Genomic DNA, 16,085 nt, shown 5'->3' on the forward strand with positions numbered 1-16,085 from the left:
AATCTGCTAATGTAGCAAAGACTCATGACAACCAGGAGACAAATCTATGAGCAAAACTGTTTGGAGAGAATAGTTTTGTAGTGTATGATGTATGTTATGTAAATGAGCTTATTAGGACTCTCATCTATTTTATTATTGGTGACCAATTTAATAGAGGCATTTAAAAAACAATATTTCTGCCTGACTCCTAGAAATGAAGAAGATACATTGATATAATTGAGAGCAAATGATTGCATGTCGTGCCATTTAATCATGTCATTTTTCAATTGCTATTTTTTGCACTTCACTGCATGCTTATAGAATATTTAGCTTCAATATAGATTAAGTCCCAGGGTTTGCAACTGAGCTGAGTTCCTATATTGGCTGACGTTGTCTTTTAAGTTTGGAATCAGTTAAAATATGCAGATGTCATCTGCCCATGTTTCCTTTAAAATATGCACGTCATCATTCATACCTCACTTGAGGTATTTTAATTTTTTTGTTGTTTTGAAGAATTACCTCTTTACAATTCCTGGATGGAAAGTCTTATTTGCAATACTTATGCAGGAGATATAGTTAAGATAAGCACATAATTGGTTCAAGAATGGAGCTGTCAGGACCAAAAGATCTGCTGACCCTTTGCTGGAAACTTGGGTGATCATTTGCCTAATGAATGTTTCCTACTTTTGTTTAATCTCTTTTTGATGACTTATATAACTTAGATTTTTCTCAGAAAAGAGATTATCCTCCACTGGTCACTAGAATATGAGGTCCTTGTGGGCAGAAACTCATCTCTTTCGTTCACAGGTGCATCTCAAACACTCAGAACAGTATCCATTATAGTAGGTGTTCAATAAATACTTGTTCAGTGAATGAATTAGTATTTTTGCCATCTCTGCTATCGCAACCACCCTGGGTTTAAGAATTGCATAGATTACTAATTTTTAACAATGGCCTAGAAATGGGTATAAGATAGACCCCTGAAAGTTATCCTGAAGAACTTGTTGGCTGTCTTTTCAACAGTAACTTTATGGCCATTTCTGGTTAGAAATTGGGAACCGGAATAGTCTGAAAATGGAGAAATTTTACAAGCCTCTTTAGCTCTCATGAAAGGAAATGTAGCATAATATTTTTATGAACTGCTTGGAATTCAGGTTGCGTGGGTTAGCATGCTGCCTTTGCTGCTTATTAGCTGTGTTAACTCTGATCAGTTACTTAGCCCCTCTGTTGCTATTTCCTTGTTTGTGAAATAGGCACATGGCAATAATATGTATCTCGTAGTGCTGTTGTGAGGATTAAATGAGCCAATATATTTCAAATACCTAATGAAATACATAGCAGAGGAATACACAAATAATGTTTGTCATTAATGTATGAGATTAGTGAAAAATAACTAAGAAAATACTCAGAATAGTATACTAGCGATAAGAGTCAATGATTATTGGTTATTATTTTGCAGTCAAGTAAATCCTTGACTACATGTTTGAAGAGAACATAACATCTTAAAAATTTTGTGTTGGTTCATATACATAGAGTCAACTTAGAATGATCTTTGGCAAAGTACATGATGTACATTTGATAGGTCACGTTTCTCATTTTTCTACTGACACCGACAACACAATGGATTACACTTCCGTAAGATGTATATGATTGTAAGTGAAACTCATCACTGCAGTAATTAGATTTAACTAATGTTCTTTAATTTCCACATTTTCTTCAACTCCTTTTCCACATCCATGCTCTTCTAGGTATACTTTTCTGTTTATATTTTATGGTATTTCTAGAAGTAGGACAGCTATATTAAAAATGGCATGGTATTATTTTTATCATATAGCAGAATGTCTTATCTGTGGACTGAGATTTATAGATTTGTAGTTATGACTCCATCTGAAGGAATTTTATAGCCATTACTTTTTTAAAAAAGATTTATTTATTTATTTGACACAGAGAGAGTGAGTGAGAGCAGGAGGAGGGGCAGACGAAGAGGGAGAGAATCCCAAGCAGACTCCCTGCTGAGTGTGGAGCCTAGCAAGGGGCTCGATCTCACAACTCATGACCCCAAGTTCAAGATTCAAATGCTGTGCTGACTGAGTCAGGCATGGACTCCTTTTATTCCTTTTTATTGCCAAATAATATTCCATTGTATGGGTACACTACATTTTTTTAATCCATTCATCCATTGATAGATACTTGAGTTGTTTCCACTTTTTGGCTCTTATGAATAACATGGTTATGGATATTTCTGTGGTCATATGTTTTCAATTCTTCTGGACATTTACCTAGAAGAGAACTTGCTGGACTATATAGTAATTCTATGTTTAACTTTTTGAGGAAATATCATACTGTTTTCCAAAGTGAATGGTGCTACTTTGCAATCCCACCAACAATGGATGAGGATTCCAATTTCCTTATATCCTTACCAACATTATGATTTCTGTCTTTTTTATTTTAGCCATCATAGTGCAGTTGAGTAGTATGTAGTTATGGTTTAGATTTGCATTTCCCTGATGGCTAATGATGATGAATATTTTTCCATATGTTTATTGGCCAATTTTATGTTTTCCTTGAAGAAATATCTATTTAATACTTTGCCCATTTAAAAAATGGAGTTACTTATCTTTATATTATTGAATTTTAAGTGTTCTTTATATATTCTGGATATCAGTCCTTTATCAGATACATGATTTTCAGATATTGTTTCCCATTCTGTGGGTTGTCTTTTCACTTTTTATGGTGTCATTTGAAGACCAAAAGTTTTAAATTTTGATCAAGTTGTCCAAAAGTCACTTGTACACTTGGTGTCATATCTAAGAAATCATTGCCCAAGAAGTCAGAAGTAACTTCTACTTTAGATGTCCTATAAAAAAAAAAAAAAAACCCAAAACCCCCAAAACATTGTCTATCCCCAGGTAATGAAGATTTACTCCTATGTTTAATTCATTTAAAACTTACAACAACCTGATGGGTTAGGTCTTATCAAAAAACCTTTTTTTTTTTTTTTTTTTTTACTTTGAGGAGACAGTCTTCCCTTGACAGACAAATCACAGGCACTTCAAAATAGGTACCACATCTTCTTATATTCCTCTTATTTACCAGTTGCAATCCTATAATGAAAAGTATGGAGTTTGGCACGTAATTGATACTTAATAAATATTTATTGCTGTGAGGAATACCATCCATATGATCTCTGTCAGCCTTGCCCCAAAATAATAATCCAGAATCAACTAGTTAAAAGCATCTTTTGAAGACTCACAGAGGTACCAGTGTTGCCTCTCATTTTGCCCATCTGCTGTATGTTCTTATTAGACCATGGCTGCAGCATTAATGTTTCCTGCATCTGATGCCTTGTACCTTTCGAATAATCATCATGGTTTTGTTAAACTATATACACTTTCTGAGAGAAGCTTCGTTTTAATTTAGCACAATGCCATATGTATTAGTCATTCATCACTAAATGACTAATTTGATAAAATTAATAAAAAGGAGTAAAATTCCCAAATATGGTATTCAGACAACCTACTATATCATCATTTTTTAAAAGATTTATTTATTTATTTATTTATTTATTTTGGAATGAGAGCACAGAGGGGAGGGACAGAGGGCTAGGGAGAGAGAGTCTTAGGCAGACTCCACACTCAATGTGGAGCCTGGCATGGTCCTTGATCTCAGGACCCTGAGATCACAACCTGAGCTGAAAACAGGAGTCCAGTGTTTAACTGACTGTGCCACCCTGGTGCCCCCATTATCATCATTCTTAATAATGTATATTGAAAATTCCTGAAGATCCTCAAACAGGTACTAGTAATATAAAGATACCTCTAGTCAAAAAGTTCTATTCATTGATTGATTGGTTCATTTTCTTTCAGTAATTCAGTAACAATTAAAAAAATAACTGATCACCAAATGGGTGTGGTTTCTAGGCTCTTGGCTAGCAGTGTGACTCCAGAATCAGAACTTGTAACTTCTATTTTATACTTCTAAAAAAAAAAATCTGCCCACCTGGATTTATTCTCTGACGTGCAAAACGAAGCTCCTCCATTTCCCTGTAGGCCAGTGTTTTCGAACTTTAGTATGCACTGTAGTCACCTGTGGTGTTTGTTAAACCATAGCTCGTGGGGGTGTATCCCTGAGTTGCAGATCCAGAAGATGTGGAGAGGCACCAGGGAACTGGCATTTCCCAGTTCACAGGTGATGCTGATGCTGCTTGGCCTGGGGGAACACCCGGAGCACCGTTGCTCTACACATCTAGTCACAGGTAGCAGACTAAGACAAGACTATTGCCTACCTCATGAAATTAAAATGGTAAAATACAGAAAGTGCAAAAAAGAAGAAAAACACTTGAAAAAGTATGGGAAGTCCTTGCCGCAGGAGATGGAGCTATTTACTTGTGAATATTTAAACCAGAAGAACTTGCCTGTCTTTTTCACTTTTTTCCCCCTCTCTGTTGTTTCCTTACTCCAACTAGATCGAAGGCAGGTATGTGTCCATATATGCAGGTTGAATCTTCTTTATTGTGCTTGCCACAGAGAGGACATACTCAATAGATATTGTTAAAGTTGATCAATCTAGAAAATAAAAGTATGTTTGACTTTATAAATGGAATTGCTTCGTAAATGGTTTTTAGTTGACAGATCACCTAAAGTCCTATCACTTTTTTCATGTTGACCTACCTAATGATGTTACACTAACCTGCTGAATATAATTATGTAAGATATATAGAGACAAATTGCTTTGGAGTTTTCTCAGCAAGGTTTTTTCTCTCTCTGCTTTTAACATATGCTTAGTTTTGGTACTTTTAAAATTGCCTTTTCTTCCTCATCTCTCTTTTCTCTATTTGGTTCTTACATTTTACTTACTTCTTAAAATTTTTTTTATTATATTAATCACCATACAGTACATCACTAGTTTTTGATGTAGTGTTCCAAGATTCATTGTTTACGTATAACACCCAGTGCTCCATGCAATACGTGCCCTCCTTAATACCCATCACCGGGCTCACCCATTCCCCCCACCCCTACATTTTACTTATTGTGCAGTTTGGGTTTTGGTTTAATTATAGGTCTTTGACTGGAAACTGATTTATATCCTTCTGTGATAGTAGATGACATTATTGTTTTTATTGTCAAGAATACGGGTATATAAGTAAATTATAATCATGTTATACAGTATGGTATATGTGTGTGTGTGTGTGTGTATACATATATATATGTATGTTTATGTTTAAAACATAATGGAAAATAAAATACCAATATTAGTATATTGAAATATTGGAATACTGGAAGGCTTACCTTTAATAGTGTTAAACTGAAGCCAGTGTCAAAAATGATGTTACATCACATTTCGCTTAATAATAGAGTAGTTTAAACAGTCAAAAGGGTTGACAGAGAAAAGAGAAAAAGAAGAAAACCCCATTAAAAAAAAAGAAGAAGAAAAAGAAAGGGAAGAAAACGCCCCAGATAAACCAAAAGCCCTGCTTTGCATCACCATTGATAAATTGAAAACCGATTGGCAGTTTGTCAGTATGATATAAAAACCTCCAGCCTGGGGGTGTCTGGGTGGCTCAGTTGGTTAAGTGTCTGCCTTCGGCTCAGTTCATGATACCAGGGTCCTGGGATCGGTCCCTGCTCAGCGAGAAGCCTGCTTCTCCCTCTCCCACTCCCCCTGCTTGTGTTCCTGCTCATGGTCTCTCTCCATCAAATAAATAAATAAAATCTTTAAAACAAAAACAAAAAACCTTCAGCCTATTGGCAACACTATTGCAACATGTCCGAAAAGATGTGTTTAGAGGGTTGGAGATCTGATTACAGTAAAGGCAAAAAAAATTGACTTAAAAATTTTTATTTTTACTTTTCTACATTTCTCATAGCAAGCTTTTTTAATAACATGAAGAATTTGAGTAGAAATATAAAATAAAGTAAATTAAAAGTTTATCAGAAATTTAAATTTAGCACACTCAAACCATATCCCAAAAACTGAATTCTGAAGTGATATAAGATGACGACCTTGGTACTAACAGAGGTAGTCTTATAAGAAGAAGTTGCTTAACAATCACAAAATAATAGGACAACTACATACAAAAGCATTTGGAATCTCTTTCTTAGACATAATGATAATTAGTGGAGGTTTTTTTGTTCTTTTTAGATTTCCTTTCACTCTTCTTATCTCTGTACTTTTCTGTGAAGGCAATACGGCTATGCTTGGGAACCAATACGATCTCATGAGATAGCAAGGAAAATGCTTCCAAATTGGCAATAATGAAAAGCATTCTGAACTTTTCTGCTCCTTACTTCCTGTCCAACTGCTTCACTGTCTCTTCTCCCTAACACATTAAGGTGTCCCCACTGTCCCAGGACACTTGCTTTCCGACCCTTCTATCTTGAGAACTGCAACCATTCAGCTTGGACAATCTGGTTCACGTTTCCCTGAAGATTTCACCAACTCCTCTAAGAGCAACTTGTGCAAATTTATGTTAACATGCCTCTCTGTATGTTACTCTCATTACCACACTAATTTGTGTAGTCCACCTGTCATAGACTCTCAGATCCTTGAGAGAAGGAGCAGTAACTTGCTCCTTTTTGAAGCCTTGGTGCCTGGAAGAGTGCAGAGCAGATGGAAGGTACAATGCACATTTGAGGAGGTCTGAGAGACTGGGATGAGTTTATCTTATTTCAGCGTCTTACTTAGATTGTTTAGTTTGGATTTCTGTTTTAAAGTAGTTTCCTCTGAAAATGTAAGCCAGAAATAGTTACAATACTTATTTTTTCCTGTATACTTATATTTAACAATTCTCTGTGCATAGTTTATCATGGAAATAATGTAAGCTACTGATTCTAAGAAACATTACCAGAAAATGCATTGGTTTTATTTAGTAGGTGTTTGTGATTATAAATAAATATGTATATTTTAATGGTTGTCATAGAAACCCATTTATGTGGAAGAATTATATTTTATCAGTTTTATCTCCTAGATATAAAAAAACACCAAAAAATATGTTGACAATTTAAAATTTCCAATTTCCACCTCCTTTTAAAGTTGTATTATTTCCCCATGTGCATAGAAGATAAATTATTAATCCAGGTTATAGACTTAGCTCTTTGGATATTTAAAGTAAAAAAAAAAAAAAAGTAAGATTGTGAAGATCCCAAAATTAGATAGTGAATATTAACATCCCATCAAATCTGATATTGAATGTCAAAAACAGCTTTCACAGTTTTTAAACTACCTAGACTGACTCACGTTAAGATGTGGGTTGGGGATCATCTGGATACTTAAATACTGGATACATTCTAGATACTCATAAAAAAATTATGGCTAATGACCTTTATGAAAATTTCCCCTAGTGATCTCACATGTCCTGTTTCAGAACTCTGAAAGTGCCTGTGAGGTGTATGAAGCTCATCGGGGCTGCTTTGTAAATGTTACCAAGGAGGCTGTGCTAACTCCACACTTATAGTTAGTGCTATCCATGGTGAATTTTCATTTGGCTAAGAAACATTGTAACTTTTTGCTGGCTTGAGGAATGCAGTTATTAGTCTAGTCAACTGCAAAGAGAGTTTTGTAAAATCCCATTTTATGCCATGGAAATAACACTTTTGATTTTCCTAACCCTGTATTTTAAACAAATGTATAGCAACACAAAAATGAAAAATGAAATCCTCAATATTCATAGTCACAGGACTCATTTCAACCAATTTCAGCTGGCTATGTTATTATCTTGAAGTGTTAATATGGGACCAAAATTTGGTAGGAGATAATTTGGCTTGATAGTTTGACTTACTCAACAGTTCTAGAGCAAGAGAGGAAATTGAAGAGGGTGGTGTGTGAGAGAGGGAGAGAAAGAGACACAGAGAGAGAGAGACAGAAAGAGGGAGAATGCATTTAGGAATGAGGAGGTAGCAGTATTGGAGGAGGGTATGGAAACAATGCTTTTTGCTCTAGTAGACCCTCAAGTTTTATCTTCAAATATCCAGGGGTCCTTCTCAATCAGCACTGAACAAATGAATAATATCAGTGAAGAAATTTGTCAGACCTGGTGGTTATATCAAGAGCTATGTAGGGAAGTAATAATGAATGCTAGGAAAATAAATAAGGGTAAGTTCAGGAAGCATAACTAAAAATGCTGCACTGGTAAAAATTGAATAATAAAATTCCTAGTCATATTTTGCCATAAATAGAGGTTTGGGAATTTGTCATTCACCTTATTTAAAATTCAGAAATATTAAAGGTACAGTGTTCTCTCATTACAGAAATAATAGAATTTCAGCTATTACTGAGTTAGGGTCATTTAAATGGCTAGAGCATGTATTATATCAATAAGCGGGACATCTGTATGAAATGTCCACCTGCTGATCTACTACCGCTCTGTGCACATTTCAGTGAACCGCACTTAATCATTTTAAGACTTCTTCTAATGAAGCCCTATCTAGATTAACATTTTAAGCACAAATACTTTTAGGCATTAAAACTCTCACACTAAATGAAATTGCATTGTCTTGTTTACCCTTGTTGATTAATAAGCAATCTGTTAACTGTTAGAGCAGTCCAATTGTAGCAGTCGAAGGAGATTAGTAATTCAGTGATGTTTGTGGATATAATCATCATTTCTCCTGAAGGCTTTGAATTAGAATATCACTTACACACTATCCGTAGGCAAAGAAAAGATATAATATTTTTAGACATGTGTACCCACTATTTTGCTTGAATCGTTCAGCTTAGGGTCACTGCAGCAATACAAATGCTTCTGGGGGCAAAATGCTATTTTGATGCATGCATATCCTTCTTAAATTGTGTGAATGTCTATTAAAAGAAACAGCAACCAACACATAGTGCAGTAATAATCCAGTATCCTAATTTCTGTTTTCGGAACATTATTGCTTTGTTAATCAAGCTTCGGAAGAGAAATGTTGCTTATCCTTTTTTCCCCCAATAATAGATGTTATGTATCAAAATTCTTGACAATCTTATTTAAGTTTTCCCCAGCCAGTAGAAAACTAAATTTTTGGCTTCAAAAAATTGAGGAGTAAATTTGGGAACATTCCATTTCCATTTGGAGCACTTTTCTATCTTTTTTGTTTCCTGTCACCTTTAATCAAAGCATGTCAATCTATTTGGCATTCACATGACCTGCCTGATTTATTTCATTAAGTTATAAATTGTTAATCAACTAGGTGTCAAGGTGGGACCCAGAATTTTAGATGGACAAATCAGTGAAAAAAGGGAGGAGGAATGGGATGCAGCTAAATTCTTAGGCATTAGTTAGGTATCAACAGGAGGTCTCCAATCTAAAGACAGCTCTGGAGCCCTTCTTGTCTTATTGTTCACAGCTGAGTATATCACTACAATCTGAAATTATGGTGAAAGAAGACATTTCATGTTTTAGGGAATTCTGCTCTCTAAACACACACGGATTGATCCCTCTCTGTGTTGCAGTCCCTCTGTGGTGAAATCAAGCAGCGACGTCGTGGAGTGGCCTCCATCCTGCGATTATGCCAGCATCTTCTGGATGACCGGGAGACTTGCAATCTGAACGCAGACCACCAGCCCATGCAACTGATCATTGTAAATCTTGAAAGAAGGTGGGAAGCCATTGTCATGCAAGCTGTCCAGTGGCAGACAAGGCTACAAAAGAAGATGGGAAAGGAGTCTGTGAGTGATTTTTTTTTTTTTTAAGCATAATGGTCTCTTATTTTTCTCTGAAAAAAAAAATCATTTTGGGGCTTGGAAAATGTATTCATCTTACAAGAGGTTTTGCAAACCAAAGAGATAGATATCTTCAGCCACTCGATGAAATTCCATTTGTCATAGCACAAAGATTAATTTGCCTACTAATAAGACATGTTTCGGTGTATCTCATTGTCTTTAAAAAAAAAATCACATGAAGATTTTCCTTAATCTTACCAAACTAAGCCATCAATTCCTTCAATCATTCCTTCACCAATGATATTCTTTAATTATACAATACCCTATGAAGATATTGTTAGAAGGTGGCTTTCCACTCTTGCAGCACGTGTATGCTGTAATGTGTATGCTCTACAGATAAAGTATACTGCTTACCTTTTCATTACGTATGAGTTAATACTATTTATACAAAAAACTCCACTGTTCCTTCTTGGAGCTCCTTCTGATGGAGGTGCATTGCTGAGAGCAAGCAAGTTTCCTCTTTGAGTTTTAATGCAGTGTTCAAGGTAGGGGTAGGGTCTCTTTTAAGAATTTTCCAAGTTAATTGTAGGTTCAAGCTGTTGCTACATGAAGGAAATAATAATAATATAGAATAAGCCCTTGTCCAGAAAACCTTTAATAATAATAGTAATTATTATTATTAATATTTAATAATTGTTTAATAATAATAATAATATAGAATAAGCCCTTGTCCAGAAAACCTTCATATCCTTAAGGGAAAAGGTTTCTTGATAAAACAGTTGCATTCCTCAAATGACCTTGAGGTCAGTGTCCGTTAGTTGAAGGCCTAAGTCTCATGTTTGTCTTACATAAATGAAGTACATACATACATACATATGTGGAATGGAAAGTTTTTCTTATGTGTTTATGTTATTAGTTCCTTGTCTTTGGAACATCCAAGATTCAAAATTGAAAAATCAAATGTAATAATCTTGCTACAGTTAAAAAAGCCTTCTCCTATGAATTCTAATTTTAAAAAATGCATTAATATTTGCTATCTGATGCATTTGGTATTGGGACTGAGAACAGAAGGGACAACGAATCAGGAAGCCTTCTTACTCTTTCTGCATCTGTAGCTATGTTGAGTCTAGGGGGTGATTTTATCCTTAACAGTTCAGTTTAATTGTTTTGAGCTGAAGTTGTTAAATTTCTTAAGACTTCCAAGTTATTACCAGTAATCAGAGTCTATATAATTGGATGTCTTTTCTTGAAATGACCTGTTTGTTTTGAAGCTATTTAGCTGGAGTGTTTTCTTCTTTCTTTCTTTCTTTCTTTCTGAGTGTTGGGAAGGGCAAAAGAGGTTATTTTTTTATTCTATAGTTTGAAGCCTCTAAGCATGGTAGTGACCATAATAAAACTTACATAAAAACCATCTGCACTTGGAGAAACTTTGACATTTTGGAAGCATTCAAACTGCTTTGGAGTAGACAAAAATGGCTTTCTTTGGGGATTTATTTGAAATCATATGATCAGGGATACAGGACTAGATCTCAGTGGACTAGATGTAGACATTTTTATCCTGCTTCTGTGGTAAAGGTAAGCTTTCACTTTAAAACCCTGGCTACTTCTTTGAGGCTCAAGATAATACATAGAAGTAGATATAAATTGCAGATAGAGGAAAGTCTCCCCTTTTCTTTAAGTTAGCTGCTGAATGTGTAGGTTGTTTGGAATGATGGAGGTAGCAAATAGGGTCTTCTGTGCTAAACAAGGTTGAAAATGACTGTCAAGAAAAGGATGGAAGAGAATGGGACTAACGCCAACAATACAGTAAGCACGGAGTACCTTATTAAGTTGGAAATATTTCTTGCTTCTGATCTCTGTTGGTTGGATACAGAGTTCAAGTTGCTTTGACAGGCAGGCAAGTATTTGACCATTGTTGGTGGCTGCTGATGCAGAGAATCAGAAGTCTCTAAGTGGTCTCTTTGCTTTTTATCATATGTCCCCACCCTCCTGCCATCCCCTTCTTGTGTACAGGGACATTCATTGCTAGGTTTCCAAGGCCTGGGTCATACTTCCATATGGTAGATGTTTAACAGATATTTACTGAATGAATGACTACATGCTTTATTTTGTAAATTTTGTTTTATTCTGGCATTTGGTTTAGAGTTATATTTATATTCATTATCAGTCTTCATATTCCCACAAAATGGCTTTGAGCATTGTTCCATTTCTGTAAGAATATTCACCTTCATGAAATCATGAAAAAACGTTCTGACCTTTCTTTTTGTCTGATAGGGACAATGTTTCTAAGTTCTAAAACGTGATTGAATTATCCCATGGTATACTCCTTTCTTCAAGTTAGTTCTATATGAGGTATTGGAAAAGTGGTTCTAAACATCTGGGCTAGATTCTGATACTGAGAATTAGAAGCTCTGATTCAGTCATTGCATTATAGGATTTTCTTCATTAGTCACTTTGGAAATAGCTTATATAAGAGATGTCACTTAATTGTACATGAAGTTCTCCTTCTTGTTCAATTTACATCTGTGTGTGTGTGATGATTTAATTACTATTAGTCTTCTCCACTGGTCTGCAGAACACAACTATATAGCCGATTTCTGCTCACCATTGCCTTTCTAAAGTCCCACATAGTACTTAGGACTCAATAGGTACTTCATAGAATCTGTTAAGTAAGTGAATTTTCTCTAAGTGATGGTCTATAGTAGTCAGTGTTTAGATATTCAGAAGTAAATAAGATTTCTTCCCTCTTCTGAAAAACCATACCTAGAAAGATAATACAAATGTATAAATAACTATAATACTAGGTAATATTCAAAGGTAATTACTGCCTTCCCTCTTATAGTTAACACTGACAAAATTATGGAAAGCCTTTCTACAATATTCAGACAAATTTAGTTAAGTGTATAAATGTCAAACAAGCTTTTCTATTACCCCTAACTAGGTAAATAATGAATATATTTATCTCTTTTTTAACACTTGCAAGAAAGCAAGAGATCACATATTGAATTCCCCAAAACATCTTTCTAAAACCCTTATCAAGATTTTGAAATTGTGTAATTATTTTTGTGTGTGTTACCTATGAAATTGATCTCTGTCCATACTTTCCAAGCTTTAAATATAATTTTCATTTGATTTTTATGCTGTTGTTGTTCTTGTTTTCCTAGTCTCCTCCTTTCTTTCTTTGTGAGCCAAAGAAATTTGAACTTTGTTCCTTTTACACCTTTCATTGGTTCAGGCCCATTTCTTGTCAGACAGTATTATGCATTTTTATTACCTTAAGCCATCCCAGCTACCAAAATAGCATTCCAAATTTATTATGTATTTATTATAGAGAACCAGGATTTTTATTATTTTAACAGTTTAAATATCACTTCCTACAATAGTTGAAAATTAAAATGTATAAGACAGTCCACAGTAACAACAATAATCCCTACCAGTAATTTATAAATCCATTCAGAACAGTGTTTCCTAATTTTTGGTGAAGAGACAGTAACTCCCTGATGAAGGCTATAGGCCTTCTTCCTCTTAAAATACATTAGCAGACTTCCACTTTTGGCCAAGATAAAGTGAAGGAGTAAATTATCCTCATCCTCATACCTGAAACAACTAAAAAACTGGAAAAAAAATCACAATTTTTAACCTTGAATATCAGACAATGAAGAGATGTGAAATGAATGAAGTGATACAATGGTTAGTCAAATTTCTGCCTAGTGTTCCAGAGCACAATGTACAGAAAGGAAATCTATGCAGAACCTGGAGTCTCACTGAGTAGAAGAGACAGGTCTGGGAGTCTGAGGAGACTGAGGCAGCTAAAGTTTCTATAGGACAGAGTACTAAAGAGGAGGGAGCTACAGAGAGAGAGAGAGCAAGAGAGTGTGAGCAAGCTGTAGACATATGCAGGTCTTAAGCAGAAGAAAACATCCAAAAAAATTACAGGGAACTTATATATAGCTGGCAATAATTCCTTTTCCCAACAGTCACAGGAGAAACCCTCATGTTCACAGAGCATGTGCCATAGTATTAAGAATGATTTTACTTTAGTAATGGGGCAAAATTAAGACTAAATAGTGTTCTAGTATTGCCAAAAATCTGTTAAAGCAAGAACTGAAAGAATCAAACTCTTTTAAGGCACCTGGGTGGCTCAGTTGGTTCAGTGTCCGACTCTTGATTTTGGCTCAGGTTGTGATCTCAGGGTCATGAGATCAAACCCTGCCTTAGGCTCCATACTCAGTGGGGAATCTGCTTGAGATTCTCTATGTTCCTCTCCTTCTGCCCTCTTCCTCTCCACCCTCCCCTTTCTCAAATAAATGAATAAATATAAAAAAAAGAATGAAACTCTTTCAAAGTCATTTAACTGCACTGATACAAAACTCAAAAATGCTTATAAGCATACAAGTATCCAGGATCCAACAAGGTAAAACTTTTAGTCTAACACCTAGTGAAAAGCAATTAGCATTCAAAAAACAAGGAAAATATATTTGATAAGAAGGAGGAAAAAATTAAGCAATATAAGCAGATCCAGTAATGACAGAGACGATAGAATTAATAGACAAGAACATTACGAGTTATTTTACTTGCATTCCATATGTTCAAGAAGCTAGACAAAAAACAATGCACTTATTAAGTAGAGACATTGAAGATATTTGTCTAAAATCAAACTTCTACCCATGAAAACTATAATACATGGTTTATGATGAAAAATACATAGAATGGTATTAATAGCCAATTATATATTGAAAAAGAATTCATAAACCTGAAGACAACAGTAGAAACTGTCTAAAATGAAACAGAGAAAACAAGACAAAATAGAAAACATGGCATCAGTGAGCTGTGCAACAACTTTAAGCAGCCTAATATGTAATTGGAATTCCTAAAAGAAAGGACATAAGCAGCCTAATATTACATATGTAATTGGAATCCCTAAAAGAAAGGACAAACAATTTTGAAGAAATAATGGCCAAAATTTTCCAAATTTGTTAAAACTATAAATCCATAGATACAGAGTATCAAAAAACCTAAGGCACTATAAACATGAAAAAAACTACAACAAGGGACATCAGAATCAAATTGATTAAAACCAGTGATGAGAATATCTTCAAAGCATCCAGGGAAAAACAAACATTTTTAACAGTTATAGCAGACTTCTTTGTCAGAAACAATGCAAATCAGGAGACAGTGGAGCAGCATTTTTATAAAGAATTGAAAGAAAATAACAACCAAGAATTCTATACACAGATAAAATAGTCAAAGAGGAAGATAAAAATGGTTTTCAGGCATCAAAAGATGAAAAAAAATTATCACCAGTAGAACTACTTTACAAGAAATGTTAAGAGAAATACTTCAGGCAAAAGAAAAATGATATCAGCAAGAAACTTGAATCCATGCAAAAAAAATGTTAAGCACTGGAAATGGTTACTATGTGGGTTAATATGAAATATTTTTTGTATTATTTAAATCTCTTTAACTGATAATTAGTTGTTTAAAGTAAGACAATAACCATGTATTGTGGGATTTATAACATGGGGAGAGGTAAAACATAAGACAACAATATCACAAAGGCTAGGAATGGAACTATACTGTTGAATGGTTCTTACACTACATGGGGTATTGTAATATCACTTAAAGATAGACTGTGAAAAGATAAAATGTATACTGTGACTCTCTAAAAGCACAAGAAACTATAACTAATAGTCCAACAAGGGAAATAAGATGAAATCATTAAGAAACCATACACACAATTTAGGAAAAGAGGAAAAATGGGAATAATGAATAGGTATAACAAAGAGAAACAAGCAAGATGGAAGATTAAATCAACCACATCAGTAATTCTATTAAATACAAATGGACTAAAAACCCCAATTAAAATGCAGTAATTTTCAGATTGGATTAAAAGAAAAAAGCAAGATTGAACTATGTGTTGCCTATAATAAACCCACCTTAAGTATAAAGACAAGATAGGTTAAAAGTATGGAAAAATATACATTAAGCAAATACAATTATTAATAGTAAATAAATTAGATTTCAGAGCAAAGATATTTTAAGATATAAAGACATTTTTAATGATAAAGATGCCAATTACTCAAGAGGACACACCATTACTAAGTATTTATGTTCTAATAAAAGACCTTACACAGGTCAAAACTGATACAAATGGAAGAAGACAGGAATACACAGTTTTGGGTAGAGATTCTAACAGAGCCTTCCTCAATAATTGATAGTACAGGCAGACAGAAAATCAGTAAGAATATGAAAGCCATAAATACTTCATAAACCAACTTGATTTGACATTTAAAACACCACATCCCATAACAAAAGAATATACATTCTTTTCAAATGTACACAGAACATCTACGAAAAATGACTCTTTTGTGAGCCACAGAATGTCTTAATTTTAAAAGGGTTCATATAATACATAGTATGCTGTCTGCTTATAATGGAATTAGTTTAGAAGGAAATAAAAGATATGT

The 16,085-nt window shown here is 34.4% G+C and overlaps 1 protein-coding gene across 1 annotated transcript in view; it reads left to right on the forward strand.

Annotated features, from left to right (window-relative positions):
• Positions 1-16,085, forward strand: part of AKAP6 (A-kinase anchoring protein 6) — a 368,170-nt gene that overhangs the window by 304,780 nt on the left and 47,305 nt on the right. The window contains exon 12 of the mRNA XM_080809066.1: positions 9,409-9,624. Coding sequence (XP_080665192.1) covers positions 9,409-9,624 — 216 coding nt within the window. The remainder of the gene's footprint in view (positions 1-9,408; positions 9,625-16,085) is intronic.

The sequence above is a fragment of the Martes martes genome (genome assembly GCF_963455335.1).
Source record: "Martes martes genome assembly, chromosome: 7".
NCBI lineage: Eukaryota > Metazoa > Chordata > Mammalia > Carnivora > Mustelidae > Martes > Martes martes.